General features: G+C 39.6%; 1 protein-coding gene and 1 long non-coding RNA gene across 2 annotated transcripts; one reads left to right on the forward strand and one right to left on the reverse strand.

The window, feature by feature from the left end:
• Positions 1–2677: 2677 nt before the first annotated feature.
• On the reverse strand, positions 2678–3960 carry LOC136694124 (uncharacterized). The gene is made up of 3 exons (XR_010802148.1): positions 3833–3960; positions 3585–3712; positions 2678–2863 (listed from the first exon to the last, which is right to left on the reverse strand). It is a non-coding gene; the product is annotated as an uncharacterized lncRNA (long non-coding RNA).
• Positions 3961–5010: 1050 nt separating this feature from the next.
• On the forward strand, positions 5011–11615 carry LOC136694888 (zinc finger protein 420-like). The gene is made up of 2 exons (XM_066668716.1): positions 5011–5224; positions 9809–11615. Exon 2 carries the CDS (start codon positions 9918–9920, stop codon positions 11613–11615), a length of 1698 nt encoding a protein of 565 aa, XP_066524813.1. The 5' UTR covers positions 5011–5224; positions 9809–9917.
• The last annotated feature ends 2352 nt before the right edge of the window (positions 11616–13967 follow it).

Raw genomic sequence — 13967 nt, forward strand, 5'->3', positions numbered from 1 at the left:
TGTAAACTGAAATTGTTTTATTCCTAATTCTCTGTGTGAGACCGCAGACTTGTGTGTGTGTGTGTGTGTTTCAAATAACATATTGACACCTCCCTTTGTCTCCAGACCAAGGAGATAGAGGGGGAGGCACAGGCCACGTCTGGAAAGGTGTTAGAAATACAGGAGATGGGGGAAACAAATGGTGGGAATCTCTGAGTTTTGGGAACAGGATACAGCGAAAGATGACTGAAATGTAAAAGAGCGAACAGATGGTGTACTTCAAAGGGTTTTCCATGTATAAAAAGACACTGATCAAAAATGGTCAGCAGAGAGGTGAAAAACAGCGTTGCGCGCACGTCCCTCTCTCACGTTAATTAATAAATGCTGTCTTACTTGATGCCGACTCAGAGACTCAGAGAGTGTCTTATTTTCTGTCATGATTTTTCCACCACACTATCTAGAACATGCAGATTCACAGGAACTTCAACCCTCTCTGGCCAATTGAAAGCAGATGCTGGATGCTGGCTGCTCATCTGCACCAAAAACTCCCTGGATCCCAGTTAGATTCTGGGCCTGTTGGCAGAGACAGCCACGGACAAACAGCTGATATGGAGACGTGTACGGTGCAGTCCTCAGACAATGATGATTCCACTGATTAGTGAAAAGACGTAAATCCCGATTAATCCGAGGAAGTAGACATAGTGGAGAGCCCAAAGGTGCATTTCATTATTGCAGTCTATTATGCCATCAGATTCCAAAACCGTAAAGAGAGAATGGTACACATTTGTAGTGCCTCTCCAAACATCTCGCCAAAGTCTCTCGTTTCTCTGATTGTGGGTACTCCTTCCTCTCAAAGCACTACCCCTGGCAGAACCTTGAAACACGTCCATAAAAAGACACACGGCATTGTTCTCTCCACCTTGGTCACAGCGGATTCTTGAAAGCACACCATACTGATCAATTGCCTGAACAAACTCCTCCATGACAGCGTTGCTTCTGTTGTTGTCAGATGCTTTCAAGAATGTGACCAGTCTGCTAAATCCATCAATTCCCCCATGTATAACTATTCTCCACCTAAAAATGGAATGTAACAATATTTTACCTGTTGTACTTTCACAGATAAATAATACTTTCAATAATTGCACTAACTGTACCAATGTGACCTCATTGGTTTGAAATTTACCAGCATTCTGCCATTTATTCCTATGAGGCAAATTTTTTAAATCATTTTATGATAACTGTACATATCGATTCAAAAACCATAAAATACTAATGTTTTATGATTGTACCATGTTTTGTTTGTGGCTCAAAAAATTTGATGGTGAGACACATTAGAATATTTGTATAAATGTTTGCAGAAACATTTCATTGCATACCAAAGGGACAATTTTGGTCACTTTAGCTACATATAGAGTAGCATTCAAATGTATGGACACACCAACTCAGAGAGGTTTTCCTTTGTTTTGGGACATTTTCCACATATTGTGAATGTACAGTACACATCAAAAGTTTGGACACATTCAATGATTTTCCTTTTTTCCCCTCTACATTGTAAATGAATATGGAAGACATTAAAACTATGAAAGAACACACATGTTCCTTTTTATTACAACAATTCTATTACTGAGTCTGAGTTAGAACTTGAGTGGTATTTACAAATGGACTATTCAGACACAACTTACCTCACATCCTTCAGGAGGAGCTTAGGGGAAGGCGGTATTGTCAAACTATATATGCTGTGTTTTTCTACTACTCAATGTTCAGTCCAGCTCCGTTGTTTACACGGTACATTATTGTATCTTGCTACTGCTTGCTGTAATAAAGGTTTTTCATTTTTCATCAATTATTGAAAGACGTCCCATTTTTCCTACATGTATGTAAAATTAACTTGCTTTATTACTCACTTAATCAGCTTGTGATTACCATCCATATGCCATAAGGAATTTGGCCCTGCTACTCTGTACATTCGCCTGTGCAGTCTGGATGACATGGCCCTGTGTGCAACCCCTTCTGGATTTGTCCTAAACATACTTTGCCGAACACGCTGCCTTTGTACGATTACGCCTCCATAAAGGCGCGCTCATACTGCCTCTGGACCAAGTTCATCATTGTGAGAGACCACCTGGCAAACTCTTTCATCCAACTCTGCATCAGACATGTTTGTATAGCAGGCACGAAGAGACAAACTGAACATTCTGTGAAAGAACGAATAGAAGATCACTTAAAGGGCACTTTTCATTTCTATCTGACAGTGCAGATTTGGGACAGAATGGAGAATGCTTTAAATACGGTTTCTATAAAAACAAAAACAAAAACGTGTGCTTCTTTCATTTCCTTTGATTTATTTCATGGCAGACAATATGAACCTGAGGTGGGACGGCACAGCATTTACTATTTAGTAATGTTGCCATTCCTTTTCAAGAGTATTCTGATGGTATAGGAAACTACACTGACCACATTGTGGCTTTAAATGTAACATCTCTAAAGGAAGAGCTACACTGGTAAGAATTAAAATGCTCTATGTTTCTGTAAGAAATGTCTATTTCTGAACATTATGAGAGCAATCCCAACAATGTTGTATAATTACTGGGGTAACGAGTGCAAAAACACAGTCTGATCCAAAACTTTTTTATACTCTTACATTTTGTTTGCGTCAGTTTTAGTTTACACTATTTTTCAGTTTTTATCATTTCCCCCCACAAAAACATGGATAATTACCTAAGGCATCGCTTAACAGTACATCTTGAGACACCCAGTATATCTGTAATTTGCTGTATCCTGAAATTGAAAGATAATAAAAGCTGCAGTTGTTCCTGGGTGATGGAGCAACGTGGAGGTCCTCTTTGTCCCCACACACGTGGAGCATGATAACTAATGGAAGCTGCTGTACAAAAGAAACAAACAAAAAAAAAAAGATATGGCAATTAGTCAAAATCAGTGTGTTGAAATTCTTGAAAGCCCATTTATTTTCTATGAACAGCTTTTTTTTATTATTATTATTTTTTATAAATAACACACCACCAAGACACAAATGAAGGTCAATATATTGGAACAGATATATTCTAGTATTGTTAACAGGTGAAATCACAATAATTCACTGAAACCTGAATATAAATTAGTACAGTATCAGTAAAAAGCCTATACATTCTGATATTAACAGGCCATATTGTTGCATAGTAAAACTTCATAACAAGACCTATATATATTTTTTTACCAATTCCATTTGTAAGCATAGCATTCAAGCAAATTCAAGTAAGCCCAGATTGTAAAAAATATATATAATAAATAAAGATAAATACATTAAAACAATAAAATTGAGCCACCAAGCAGCACAAATCTTTGAGTTGCAAAACTCGAACACCAGGATGGTGCTGATAATAACTATGTTGTCAGCTGATTTAGAAGGCAGTACTAGGGACTGAGGGATAACCCCTATTTTCAGCGGTCACTGAACGTTCCACAGTTAGCCCCCAGGCAACTTGATTGTCAGGCATAACTGGCCGCTGGCATTGACCGCTCCATAGTAACACTGTAGATTGAACCGCCTTTACACATTAAAAACAACTGTAAACACTTCAGTAGTCGAGTACAGTGCGCAAACATACCTGCTAATTGTTGTTGCTGACCATATTCTTGAACAAAAGCCTCAGTTAAACCTAGCATTTCATCTGCTAACTGAGGCTCAACGAGTCCTCCTGTGGCCCATCGGACGCTTGTCGCCATCATTTCCATTCTAAACAAAATAAAACAAGCAAGCGTAACACCCGAATCAATGAATGAATGCTTGTATATAAAAAAAAACCTAGAGCATTGAACTAACGTTATCTAAACACAGAGTTAAATGATCACTTACCTCACAAGTATTGCTTCAATAGCATCTATGTCATCCGTTTGTGCCAGTGTTGTGCATTCTCCAAAAGTATGGTTGCAGTTCCAAAGAAAGTTAGGAAAGCCGTTTTTCCTAAGCACATTGGAGTCCTTCTACCTGTCCTCCTGGTTCACTCCTGCTTTTTTGTTGGCTCCTCCCTTTTAGGGAATATTAATCTTACGTTATCCCCCTGTCTGAAGACGTGGGCTGGACGTAGCCATAGGTAACGCTTAGCTCAATATGTTATGAATAATTAAGATGAAACGTAGGAGCTACGTTCACATAGGTTTTGTGTTTCGTTGTCAGCTGTAATGTGTGATGTAAGTCCTATCATGAATATCTAAGTATGCCCGGATTTGAGGCCTCCCATTGGCGGAAACTTTAAGAAGCGTGTACACGTGTCATTTTTGGTCACGTTAATACGACAAAATTTTACGTGTTAACGTAATAGCGTTCTATGGAACGCCGTTGGTCTCTAAACGTGTTGGATTCTCCGTGTTAACACGTAGCGTATAATTTCGTGTTAACACGTTATGAACGTTCAGTTTGTGTATTTCGTGAATCATACTTTACTGCCACCTACTGGTGTATTGCTGAAACAACATATATATATATATATATAAACCCCTCACTTCAAACACCACTGCTGATAAAAGCCCTTTTTTAAATCAGATTTTTTTTCCATTTTGAAGATTTATCCTCTCACGGTTTTAATGTATATATAGAAGTAGATACACATAATTAAATAAAACATGAGTAAGTTAATGTATCTTTAAACTTTAAATATGTTATATATGTTTACAGAAAGAGGAGGATCTGGAAAATTAATTTCACTATAGGTTTGTATTAACATCGTATTGTTTAGCAGTATGCTATTAAAGGAATGCACATAATTTATCAATGTGAATGAATTACACCTCGGTATGTGTCACACACACAGTGTGATGTTTGTTTGATATAGAATTATGAAAAGCTTTAGAGCATATCATGAATATGTAAGTACGGCCGGATTTGAGTCCTCCCATTGGTGAAAACCTTAAGCGTGTAAACGTGTCATTTTTGGTCACGTTATCACGACAAAGTTTTACGTGTTAACACGCAAATTTTTTATAACGTGTTAACGCGCATGTGTTCACACGTTTAGATCCCAATGGCGTTCTATAGCGTTCTATACTGTAGCACCCACTTGGAGCTGCCTCCGGCCTGCAGAGATATCCTTCTCACTTGAACTGGCTGTCTTTGGACGTGATAAAGGCGGTCTTTACGTCGTCCGACCTGCAGGGTGCACTTCTCCAAGTGTTTGCTCTGGGATCAGACGCGTCGCAACTTCGTGAGAGCAGCGTGTTGGAGAGAAATCAGGACCTGTTTTTACTGAAGGTAAATGTTCTTACTGTGTACAGCTTTCACACACCGTTTATACCGTTTTTACTGAAGATAAAGACCAGAGAGACTTTTACACGCCGTTTATACCGTGTTTTACTGAAGATAAAGATCAGAGAGAGACTTTTACGCCGTTTATACCGTGTTTTACTGAAGATAAAGACCAGAGAGAGACTTTCACACGCCGTTTATACCGTGTTTTACTGAAGATAAAGACCAGAGAGAGACTTTCACACGCCGTTTATACCGTGTTTTACTGAAGATAAAGATCAGAGAGAGACTTTTACACACCGTTTATACCGTGTTTTACTGAAGATAAAGACCAGAGAGAGACTTTTACACGCCGTTTATACCGTGTTTTACTGAAGATAAAGACCAGAGAGAGACTTTTACACGCCGTTTATACCGTGTTTTACTGAAGATAAAGACCAGAGAGAGACTTTCACACGCCGTTTATACCGTGTTTTACTGAAGATAAAGATCAGAGAGAGACTTTTACACACCGTTTATACCGTGTTTTACTGAAGATAAAGACCAGAGAGAGACTTTCACACGCCGTTTATACCGTGTTTTACTGAAGATAAAGACCAGAGAGAGACTTTTACACACCGTTTATACCGTGTTTTACTGAAGATAAAGACCAGAGAGAGACTTTCACACGCCGTTTATACCGTGTTTTACTGAAGATAAAGATCAGAGAGAGACTTTTACACACCGTTTATACCGTGTTTTACTGAAGATAAAGACCAGAGAGAGACTTTTACACGCCGTTTATACCGTGTTTTACTGAAGATAAAGACCAGAGAGAGACTTTTACACGCCGTTTATACCGTGTTTTACTGAAGATAAAGACCAGAGAGAGACTTTCACACGCCGTTTATACCGTGTTTTACTGAAGATAAAGACCAGAGAGACTTTCACACGCCGTTTATACCGTGTTTTACTGAAGATAAAGACCAGAGAGAGACTTTCACACGCCGTTTATACCGTGTTTTACTGAAGATAAAGACCAGAGAGAGACTTTCACACGCCGTTTATACCGTGTTTTACTGAAGATAAAGACCAGAGAGAGACTTTCACACGCCGTTTATACCGTGTTTTACTGAAGATAAAGACCAGAGAGACTTTCACACACCGTTTATACCGTGTTTTACTGAAGATAAAGACCAGAGAGAGACTTTTACACACCGTTTATACCGTGTTTTACTGAAGATAAAGACCAGAGAGAGACTTTCACACGCCGTTTATACCGTGTTTTACTGAAGATAAAGACCAGAGAGACTTTCACACGCCGTTTATACCGTGTTTTACTGAAGATAAAGACCAGAGAGAGACTTTCACACGCCGTTTATACCGTGTTTTACTGAAGATAAAGACCAGAGAGACTTTCACACGCCGTTTATACCGTGTTTTACTGAAGATAAAGACCAGAGAGAGACTTTCACACGCCGTTTATACCGTGTTTTACTGAAGATAAAGACCAGAGAGACTTTCACACGCCGTTTATACCGTGTTTTACTGAAGATAAAGACCAGAGAGACTTTCACACGCCGTTTATACCGTGTTTTACTGAAGATAAAGATCAGAGAGAGACTTTTACACACCGTTTATACCGTGTTTTACTGAAGATAAAGACCAGAGAGACTTTTACACACCGTTTATACCGTGTTTTACTGAAGATAAAGACCAGAGAGACTTTCACACGCCGTTTATACCGTGTTTTACTGAAGATAAAGACCAGAGAGAGACTTTCACACGCCGTTTATACCGTGTTTTACTGAAGATAAAGACCAGAGAGAGACTTTCACACGCCGTTTATACCGTGTTTTACTGAAGAAAATGATCAGAGAGACTTTCACACGCCGTTTATACCGTGTTTTACTGAAGATAAAGACCAGAGAGAGACTTTCACACGCCGTTTATACCGTGTTTTACTGAAGATAAAGACCAGAGAGAGACTTTCACACGCCGTTTATACCGTGTTTTACTGAAGATAAAGACCAGAGAGAGACTTTCACACGCCGTTTATACCGTGTTTTACTGAAGATAAAGACCAGAGAGAGACTTTCACACGCCGTTTATACCGTGTTTTACTGAAGATAAAGACCAGAGAGAGACTTTCACACGCCGTTTATACCGTGTTTTACTGAAGATAAAGACCAGAGAGAGACTTTCACACGCCGTTTATACCGTGTTTTACTGAAGATAAAGACCAGAGAGAGACTTTCACACGCCGTTTATACCGTGTTTTACTGAAGATAAAGACCAGAGAGAGACTTTCACACGCCGTTTATACCGTGTTTTACTGAAGATAAAGACCAGAGAGAGACTTTCACACGCCGTTTATACCGTGTTTTACTGAAGATAAAGATCAGAGAGAGAATTTCACACGCCGTTTATACCGTGTTTTACTGAAGATAAAGATCAGAGAGAGACTTTCACACGCCGTTTATACCGTGTTTTACTGAAGATAAAGATCAGAGAGAGACTTTTACACACCGTTTATACCGTGTTTTACTGAAGATAAAGATCAGAGAGAGACTTTCACACGCCGTTTATACCACCACGGTAAAGTTAGTTTTCTTTTCGATATTCGGTTTTCCGGCGTCAATAACTTTTCAAACTAAGGTTATATCTGACACAGGGTTACATATTCTGAATGGTACGGACACGGAGAACAATGCACACTGTTTTTATGGACGCTCCGGTGCAATTGATATATGCTTCTTTTCCTTTCAATAGCTAAAAAAACAGACCGTTTTTGACATCGCAACAAAGTGTATTCGTTTCTACACTCTGTCTACAGCACCGCACACCATCGTCTTTCAGTCTAATTTGCTTAAATACGATTAAATACGTACTTTCCTGTCGCCGCTAACAACAGGTAACAATCTTCAATAGCTTCGTTTTCACTGTGTTTATAAACATCAGATTGGCCGTGTTAGATACTTGGAGTGATGGGGAAGAATGCACACCAAATGTGTTTTCATACTGACCTCTCATTAACAGTTAAATTCAGAATTTAGGTCTCTCTCTCTCTCTCCCTCTCTCTCTCTCTCTCTCTCTCTCTCTGTCTCTCACTCACACACACACACACTCTAACTCACTCACTCAGTCTCTCACTCTCAGTCTGTCTCTCACTCTGTCTGTCTGTCTGATCTGATTCACCCAGGAGGGGTCAGGTAGTGAGGACTGTGGACACAGTGAAGAAAACCAGAGACTGTGAGAAGTAGTGAAGCAGAAAGCTTTATTTAAAGAGAATGTTAAAGTTCTAACTGTAATTCTGTTTGAGGAATCTGTTCTTTTAAATGTTAAGCCTTTATTTTTTAACATAAAGTGTACATTGTGTTTGAAATCATGCACATGATTTATTTTATCAATAAAATGATTGATGGATGGAAAAATCTTTTTTTAATGAATTTTTAAATTTATTTTTTAATAACTTTTCAACCAATTGTGCAGAGTGTGGGAAGAGTTTTACTCACCAGGGTAATCTCAAAACTCACCAGCGCATTCACACAGGAGAAAAACCATATCACTGTTCAGAGTGTAGGAAGAGTTTTACTACACAGGGTAGTCTCAAAACTCACCAACGCGTTCACACAGGAGAGAAACCATATCACTGTTCAGAGTGTGGGAAGAGTTTTACTACACAGGGTAGTCTCCAAATACACAAGCGTATTCACACAGGAGAGAAACCGTATCACTGTTCAGAGTGTGGGAAGCCATTTCCGCTCGCCAGTCGCCACGCAGAGATCCAACCCCCTCTCGAATACGAAGTTCCACCAAAACTAAGTGGGGGCTGGCTTGACCAAGCTTTTCCAAGTGGAGGCTGGCTTGACTCCAGTGTTTATACCATGTTTTACTGAAGATAAAAATCAGAGACTTTAGAACCTAATTTGACGCTATATAAAGTTCTGAGAACCAAAAAGCAGAATCCATAACCTATTACTGACGTTGTATAATTGAGAAACAGTCATTAATATTGAAATATATGAAAACAGGTTTGTAATGAGAATATTTCTGTTTTTGAGTTTAATACCCTTGAAGAATCCGTATTTGCTGTCATTCCGGCTTTTTTCAGTGTCGCTTTTGCCTCCAGAAGTTTCCCGCTCTTTAGTTTTGACTGTGTTGGGATCTAGACGTTCATTGGCTGCTGAAGTTAAGCACTCCCCTCGTCTATTTTTTTTCTCTCTCTCTGGATCTTTAGCTTTTAATGCAGAGCAGAATGACCCCAAAAGAAATAAGATGGCGAGAGTGGTTGAAATATGAGTGTTTATTTATTTTGAAGCACTTTTTTACAGTTGGTGTTTTCACAAGAAAAAAGCAGCCCAGAATTCTGTGTCTTAGCACTAAGTGGGTGCTGCTGAGGTAAAAGCGACAGGAAAAGATTGGTCAGAGCAGAAGGAATAAATTTTGGGAAGAACCAAGTCATTCAGAACATTCAAAATAGAAAAATAATAATCTTATATTGCCTAAGGTGGAACTGACTACAAATGCATGAGAATATTGGTCACCAATAGAGAGTCCGAGGAGGATGGATTTTAAATCATTTATCTTTGTTTCTTTGTTGTCTTCCAGAACAGAAGAACGTCTCTTTGGATAGTTTCTCTGGCTCCTGTTGTCCAAGAAAGTTCTACAGTTTTCCCACAGGCGCATCAGGACACATTTCCAAGTGGAATATAAAACAATGTTGAGATCAGAAGGGATCATATGTGAAAATATGGAGAGCAGAAGCTCCAGTTCTCAGGAAACATCCGTGGCTAATCCCCACACTCGCACATCTGGCAGAAAAACTCGGAGAAATAAACACAAACAGGAAACTTTTGATTGTGCAGAGTGTGGGAAGAGTTTTACTCACCAGGGTAATCTCAAAACTCACCAGCGCATTCACACAGGAGAAAAACCATATCACTGTTCAGAGTGTAGGAAGAGTTTTACTACACAGGGTAGTCTCAAAACTCACCAACGCGTTCACACAGGAGAGAAACCATATCACTGTTCAGAGTGTGGGAAGAGTTTTACTACACAGGGTAGTCTCCAAATACACAAGCGTATTCACACAGGAGAGAAATTGTATTACTGTTCAGAGTGTGGAAAGACTTTTACTCGACAAGATAGTCTACTAATACACCAGCGCATTCACACAGGAGAGAAACCATATCACTGTTCAGGGTGTGGGAAGAGTTTTACTGAACAGAGTAATCTCCAAAGACACCAACGAATTCACACAGGAGAGAAACCGTATCACTGTTCAGAGTGTGGGTTGAGTTTTGCCCACTGGAATACTCTGCAAGTACACCAGCGCATTCACACAGGAGAGAAACCATATCACTGTTCAGAGTGTGGGAAGAGTTTTACTGAACAGTGTAGTCTCCAGAGACACCAGCGCATTCACACAGGAGAGAAACCGTATCACTGTTCAGAGTGTGGGAAGAGTTTTACTACACAGGGTAGTCTCAAAACTCACCAACGCATTCACACAGGAGAGAAACCATATCACTGTTCAGAGTGTGGGAAGAGTTTTACTGAACAGGGTAGTCTCCAAAGACACCAACGAATTCACACAGGAGAGAAACCGTATCACTGTTCAGAGTGTGGGTTGAGTTTTGCCCACTGGAATACTCTGCAAGTACACCAGCGCATTCACACAGGAGTGAAACCGTATCACTGTTCAGAGTGTGGGAAGAGTTTTACTGAACAGTGTAATCTCCAAAGACACCAGCGCATTCACACAGGAGAGAAACCGTATCACTGTTCAGAGTGTGGGAAGAGTTTTACTGAACAGGGTAGTCTCCAAAGACACCAACGAATTCACACAGGAGAGAAACCATATCACTGTTCAGAGTGTGGGTTGAGTTTTGCCCGCTGGAATACTCTGCAAGTACACCAGCGCATTCACACAGGAGAGAAACCGTATCACTGTTCAGAGTGTAGAAAGAGTTTTACTACACAGGGTAGTCTCAAAACTCACCACCACATTCACACAGGAGAGAAACCATATCACTGTTCAGAGTGTGAGAAGAGTTTTACTGAACAGTGTAGTCTCCAAAGACACCAGCGCATTCACACAGGAGAGAAACCGTATCACTGTTCAGTGTGTGAGAAGAGTTTTACTACACAGGGTAGTCTCAAAACTCACCAGCGCATTCACACAGGAGAAAAACCATATCACTGTTCAGATTGTAGGAAGAGTTTTACTGAACAGTGTAGTCTCCAAAGACACCAGCGCACTCACACAGGGGTGAAACCGTATCACTGTTCAGAGTGTGGGAAGAGTTTTACTCAACAGAGTTCTGTCCAGAAACATCATTGTGTTCAACTAGAACAGAATAGTGATGTGTCGGTCGCGAACGAACCGGTTCAAAGAGCCGGCTCTGGTAAGTGAACGATGAGAGCCGGTTCCCGTCTAAGACCGAGCCATTTTTGTCTAAGGCTTGTCATTCAGCCAATCAGAGAACAACAAGCAAGCTCCAACCCTCCAAACCTCCGAGCTGAGACACTTGGTTTTCCTGAATGACAATCTGCCTTCCAAAAAATAGTTGAAGAAAATGTTAAATCAGTTAAATGTTTGTTGACAGTTGCGGTTGTTTTAATTACTACCGTTGAATGCTGCTGTTTTGCACTTTGCAGAGTTGTTGTTTATTTTATTTCCCAGAAATGGATGATTATTATTTTAATAAACTATTTTGTAATACCTACCTTTTGGGTTCCATTGGCTATATTTCAGAGTTTACAAGTGTCTTTTTTATTAAGGTGTTTAAATAAAAATCCAGTTATTTATACAATTCAATGTGTGAGTGAAATCACTGAGTTATTACAAGACAGCCATAAAAACAATTGGCCATTGCAACACTATTTATTATTTTTAATATTGAACAATAATGTTTTGTCCATACAGTCATGTAAAATGTAGGTAATATTGTTCTGTACCAGTGGAAATAAGGGGTAAGACAAAGAGCCATTTAGGAGCCGAAAGCCGGCTCCCCAAAAAGCTGAAATTCCCATCACTAGAACAGAAGCGGTAGCACAGAGAAAGGGATTACCTTCAGAGATTTTGATTTAATTACTGTATTGGGGCACATTCAATGTAAAAAATATGCTTAAGACTGAGTTGGGGACACTGCTGACCAACTTTATATTGTTTATATGTTCATGTTGGTGTAAGCGCCTTCTCCGTTTTTAGAGCTTGGGATTTCCTAAGCTTTGCTTTAATACAGTGGTTCTTAAACTTTTTGCAAACACTGCATTTGATTAACAGTAACATTAGAGACACTGTGTCCTAAACAAAATCATTTGGAATTTTACATTCTACACTACAGAAACACTGCTATGGGTGGTGCATATATGTAGTGATCAACCGATTAGCTGCCTACAGCATTGCCTGTGTGCATTGTGTAAATATCGGCCGATATAAAAATGCCAAACATCTGCCGATATTTACACAATGCACACAAGCAATGCTGTAGGCAGCTACGTCATTCTGGCTGTTAGAGCGCCCCTTGTGTTCATTTTGCCATCTTACAGACAGACATCATTGAGCACAAGTACAGGAGTACAAACCTCCAACCTGTAGCTGCATGTGGTCTCATCAGAGAAAATGGTATGATATATTTTCTCTTCTTCAGTTCTCACTATTTGTTACTGGCTGCTCTTTGTAACGTACACTCAATAATCTGCATCATAAATGACTGAGTGGATAGTTGTAACCTAGAAACCCAGCATTATTTAGCCTCTTATTACACTCATTGGTCGGTGGCACCTATAAAAAAAATAAAATAAAAAATCACTCATTGTTATATCCATCAGTATATCTCAAGTACTACATGTCCAAAGTCGACAGTTAATGTACCAAATTAAATCTTAAAGTCACAGATTTTCATTGATTTAGTCATTTTATATATAATCCCTCTCGATAAGTATTTTTTGCAGATTTTTCATTTGAGTCGATGTGTACATATCATACACTAAACGAACGGGCAGACTCTCGGGATCATGAGGATATACGCTAAAATGTAGGACTAAGGTATTAAAGCCTAAAAAATAAGATATTCCAAACTTCAGGTTTCTTCCTCATCAATAACAAAACCGCAGCTTCTTGAAGCCTGAAGAGAAACGGGTCACACATAGTTGGCACCTTAGATAGTCCCCTTCAAAACGAGACTAAATCTGAGTCTCTCTGTCAAGTTGTTCGTGAGTAATCCTCATGATTGTGTCGAGTACTGGCTGAAAAAAATAGCACATATTTTCAAAAAATAAAATATGATTTCCGTGGATCCATCTCACACCTATTGTCGCGTAGCTGTAGTCAAATCTATAGACCAATCGGGCAGAGTTATGGCAATGTGCACCCAAGGAGGAGGGACAAACTCAACAAAGTGCAAACAATAATCAAGTCAATAAACATGTTTCAAAGCTTAGATGTCTTTTACTAGTTACATTTCCCCACTGAGGACATTTACATGCAGCAGGGGGTGTGGGAGGTTGCCTTGCTCTACAGCCAATCAGTGCAGCTCTCGCCTTTTAACACGTCAGTCATTTAATGGGACACTGTACCTGGTGAGAAACAAGTGTAAACATCAGAAATCATAATTAATCATTGTCCTTATGGACAGATGGGAGTCTAAAGAGACACTTGGAGAGGCCATCTGTCCACTGTCTGCTCCAGCTTCAGTAACTTCAAATCAGTAGGAGGTATCAACTCCAAATTTTACCTGATGAAAGTAGAACCCTGGAGACA

Source organism: Hoplias malabaricus, chromosome 4 (genome assembly GCF_029633855.1).
Source record: "Hoplias malabaricus isolate fHopMal1 chromosome 4, fHopMal1.hap1, whole genome shotgun sequence".
NCBI lineage: Eukaryota > Metazoa > Chordata > Actinopteri > Characiformes > Erythrinidae > Hoplias > Hoplias malabaricus.

Excerpts from the sequence above, each read along its gene's own strand:
- LOC136694888 (XM_066668716.1), top strand. The coding sequence starts at position 9,918 with ATGTTGAGATCAGAAGGGATCATATGTGAAAATATGGAGAGCAGAAGC.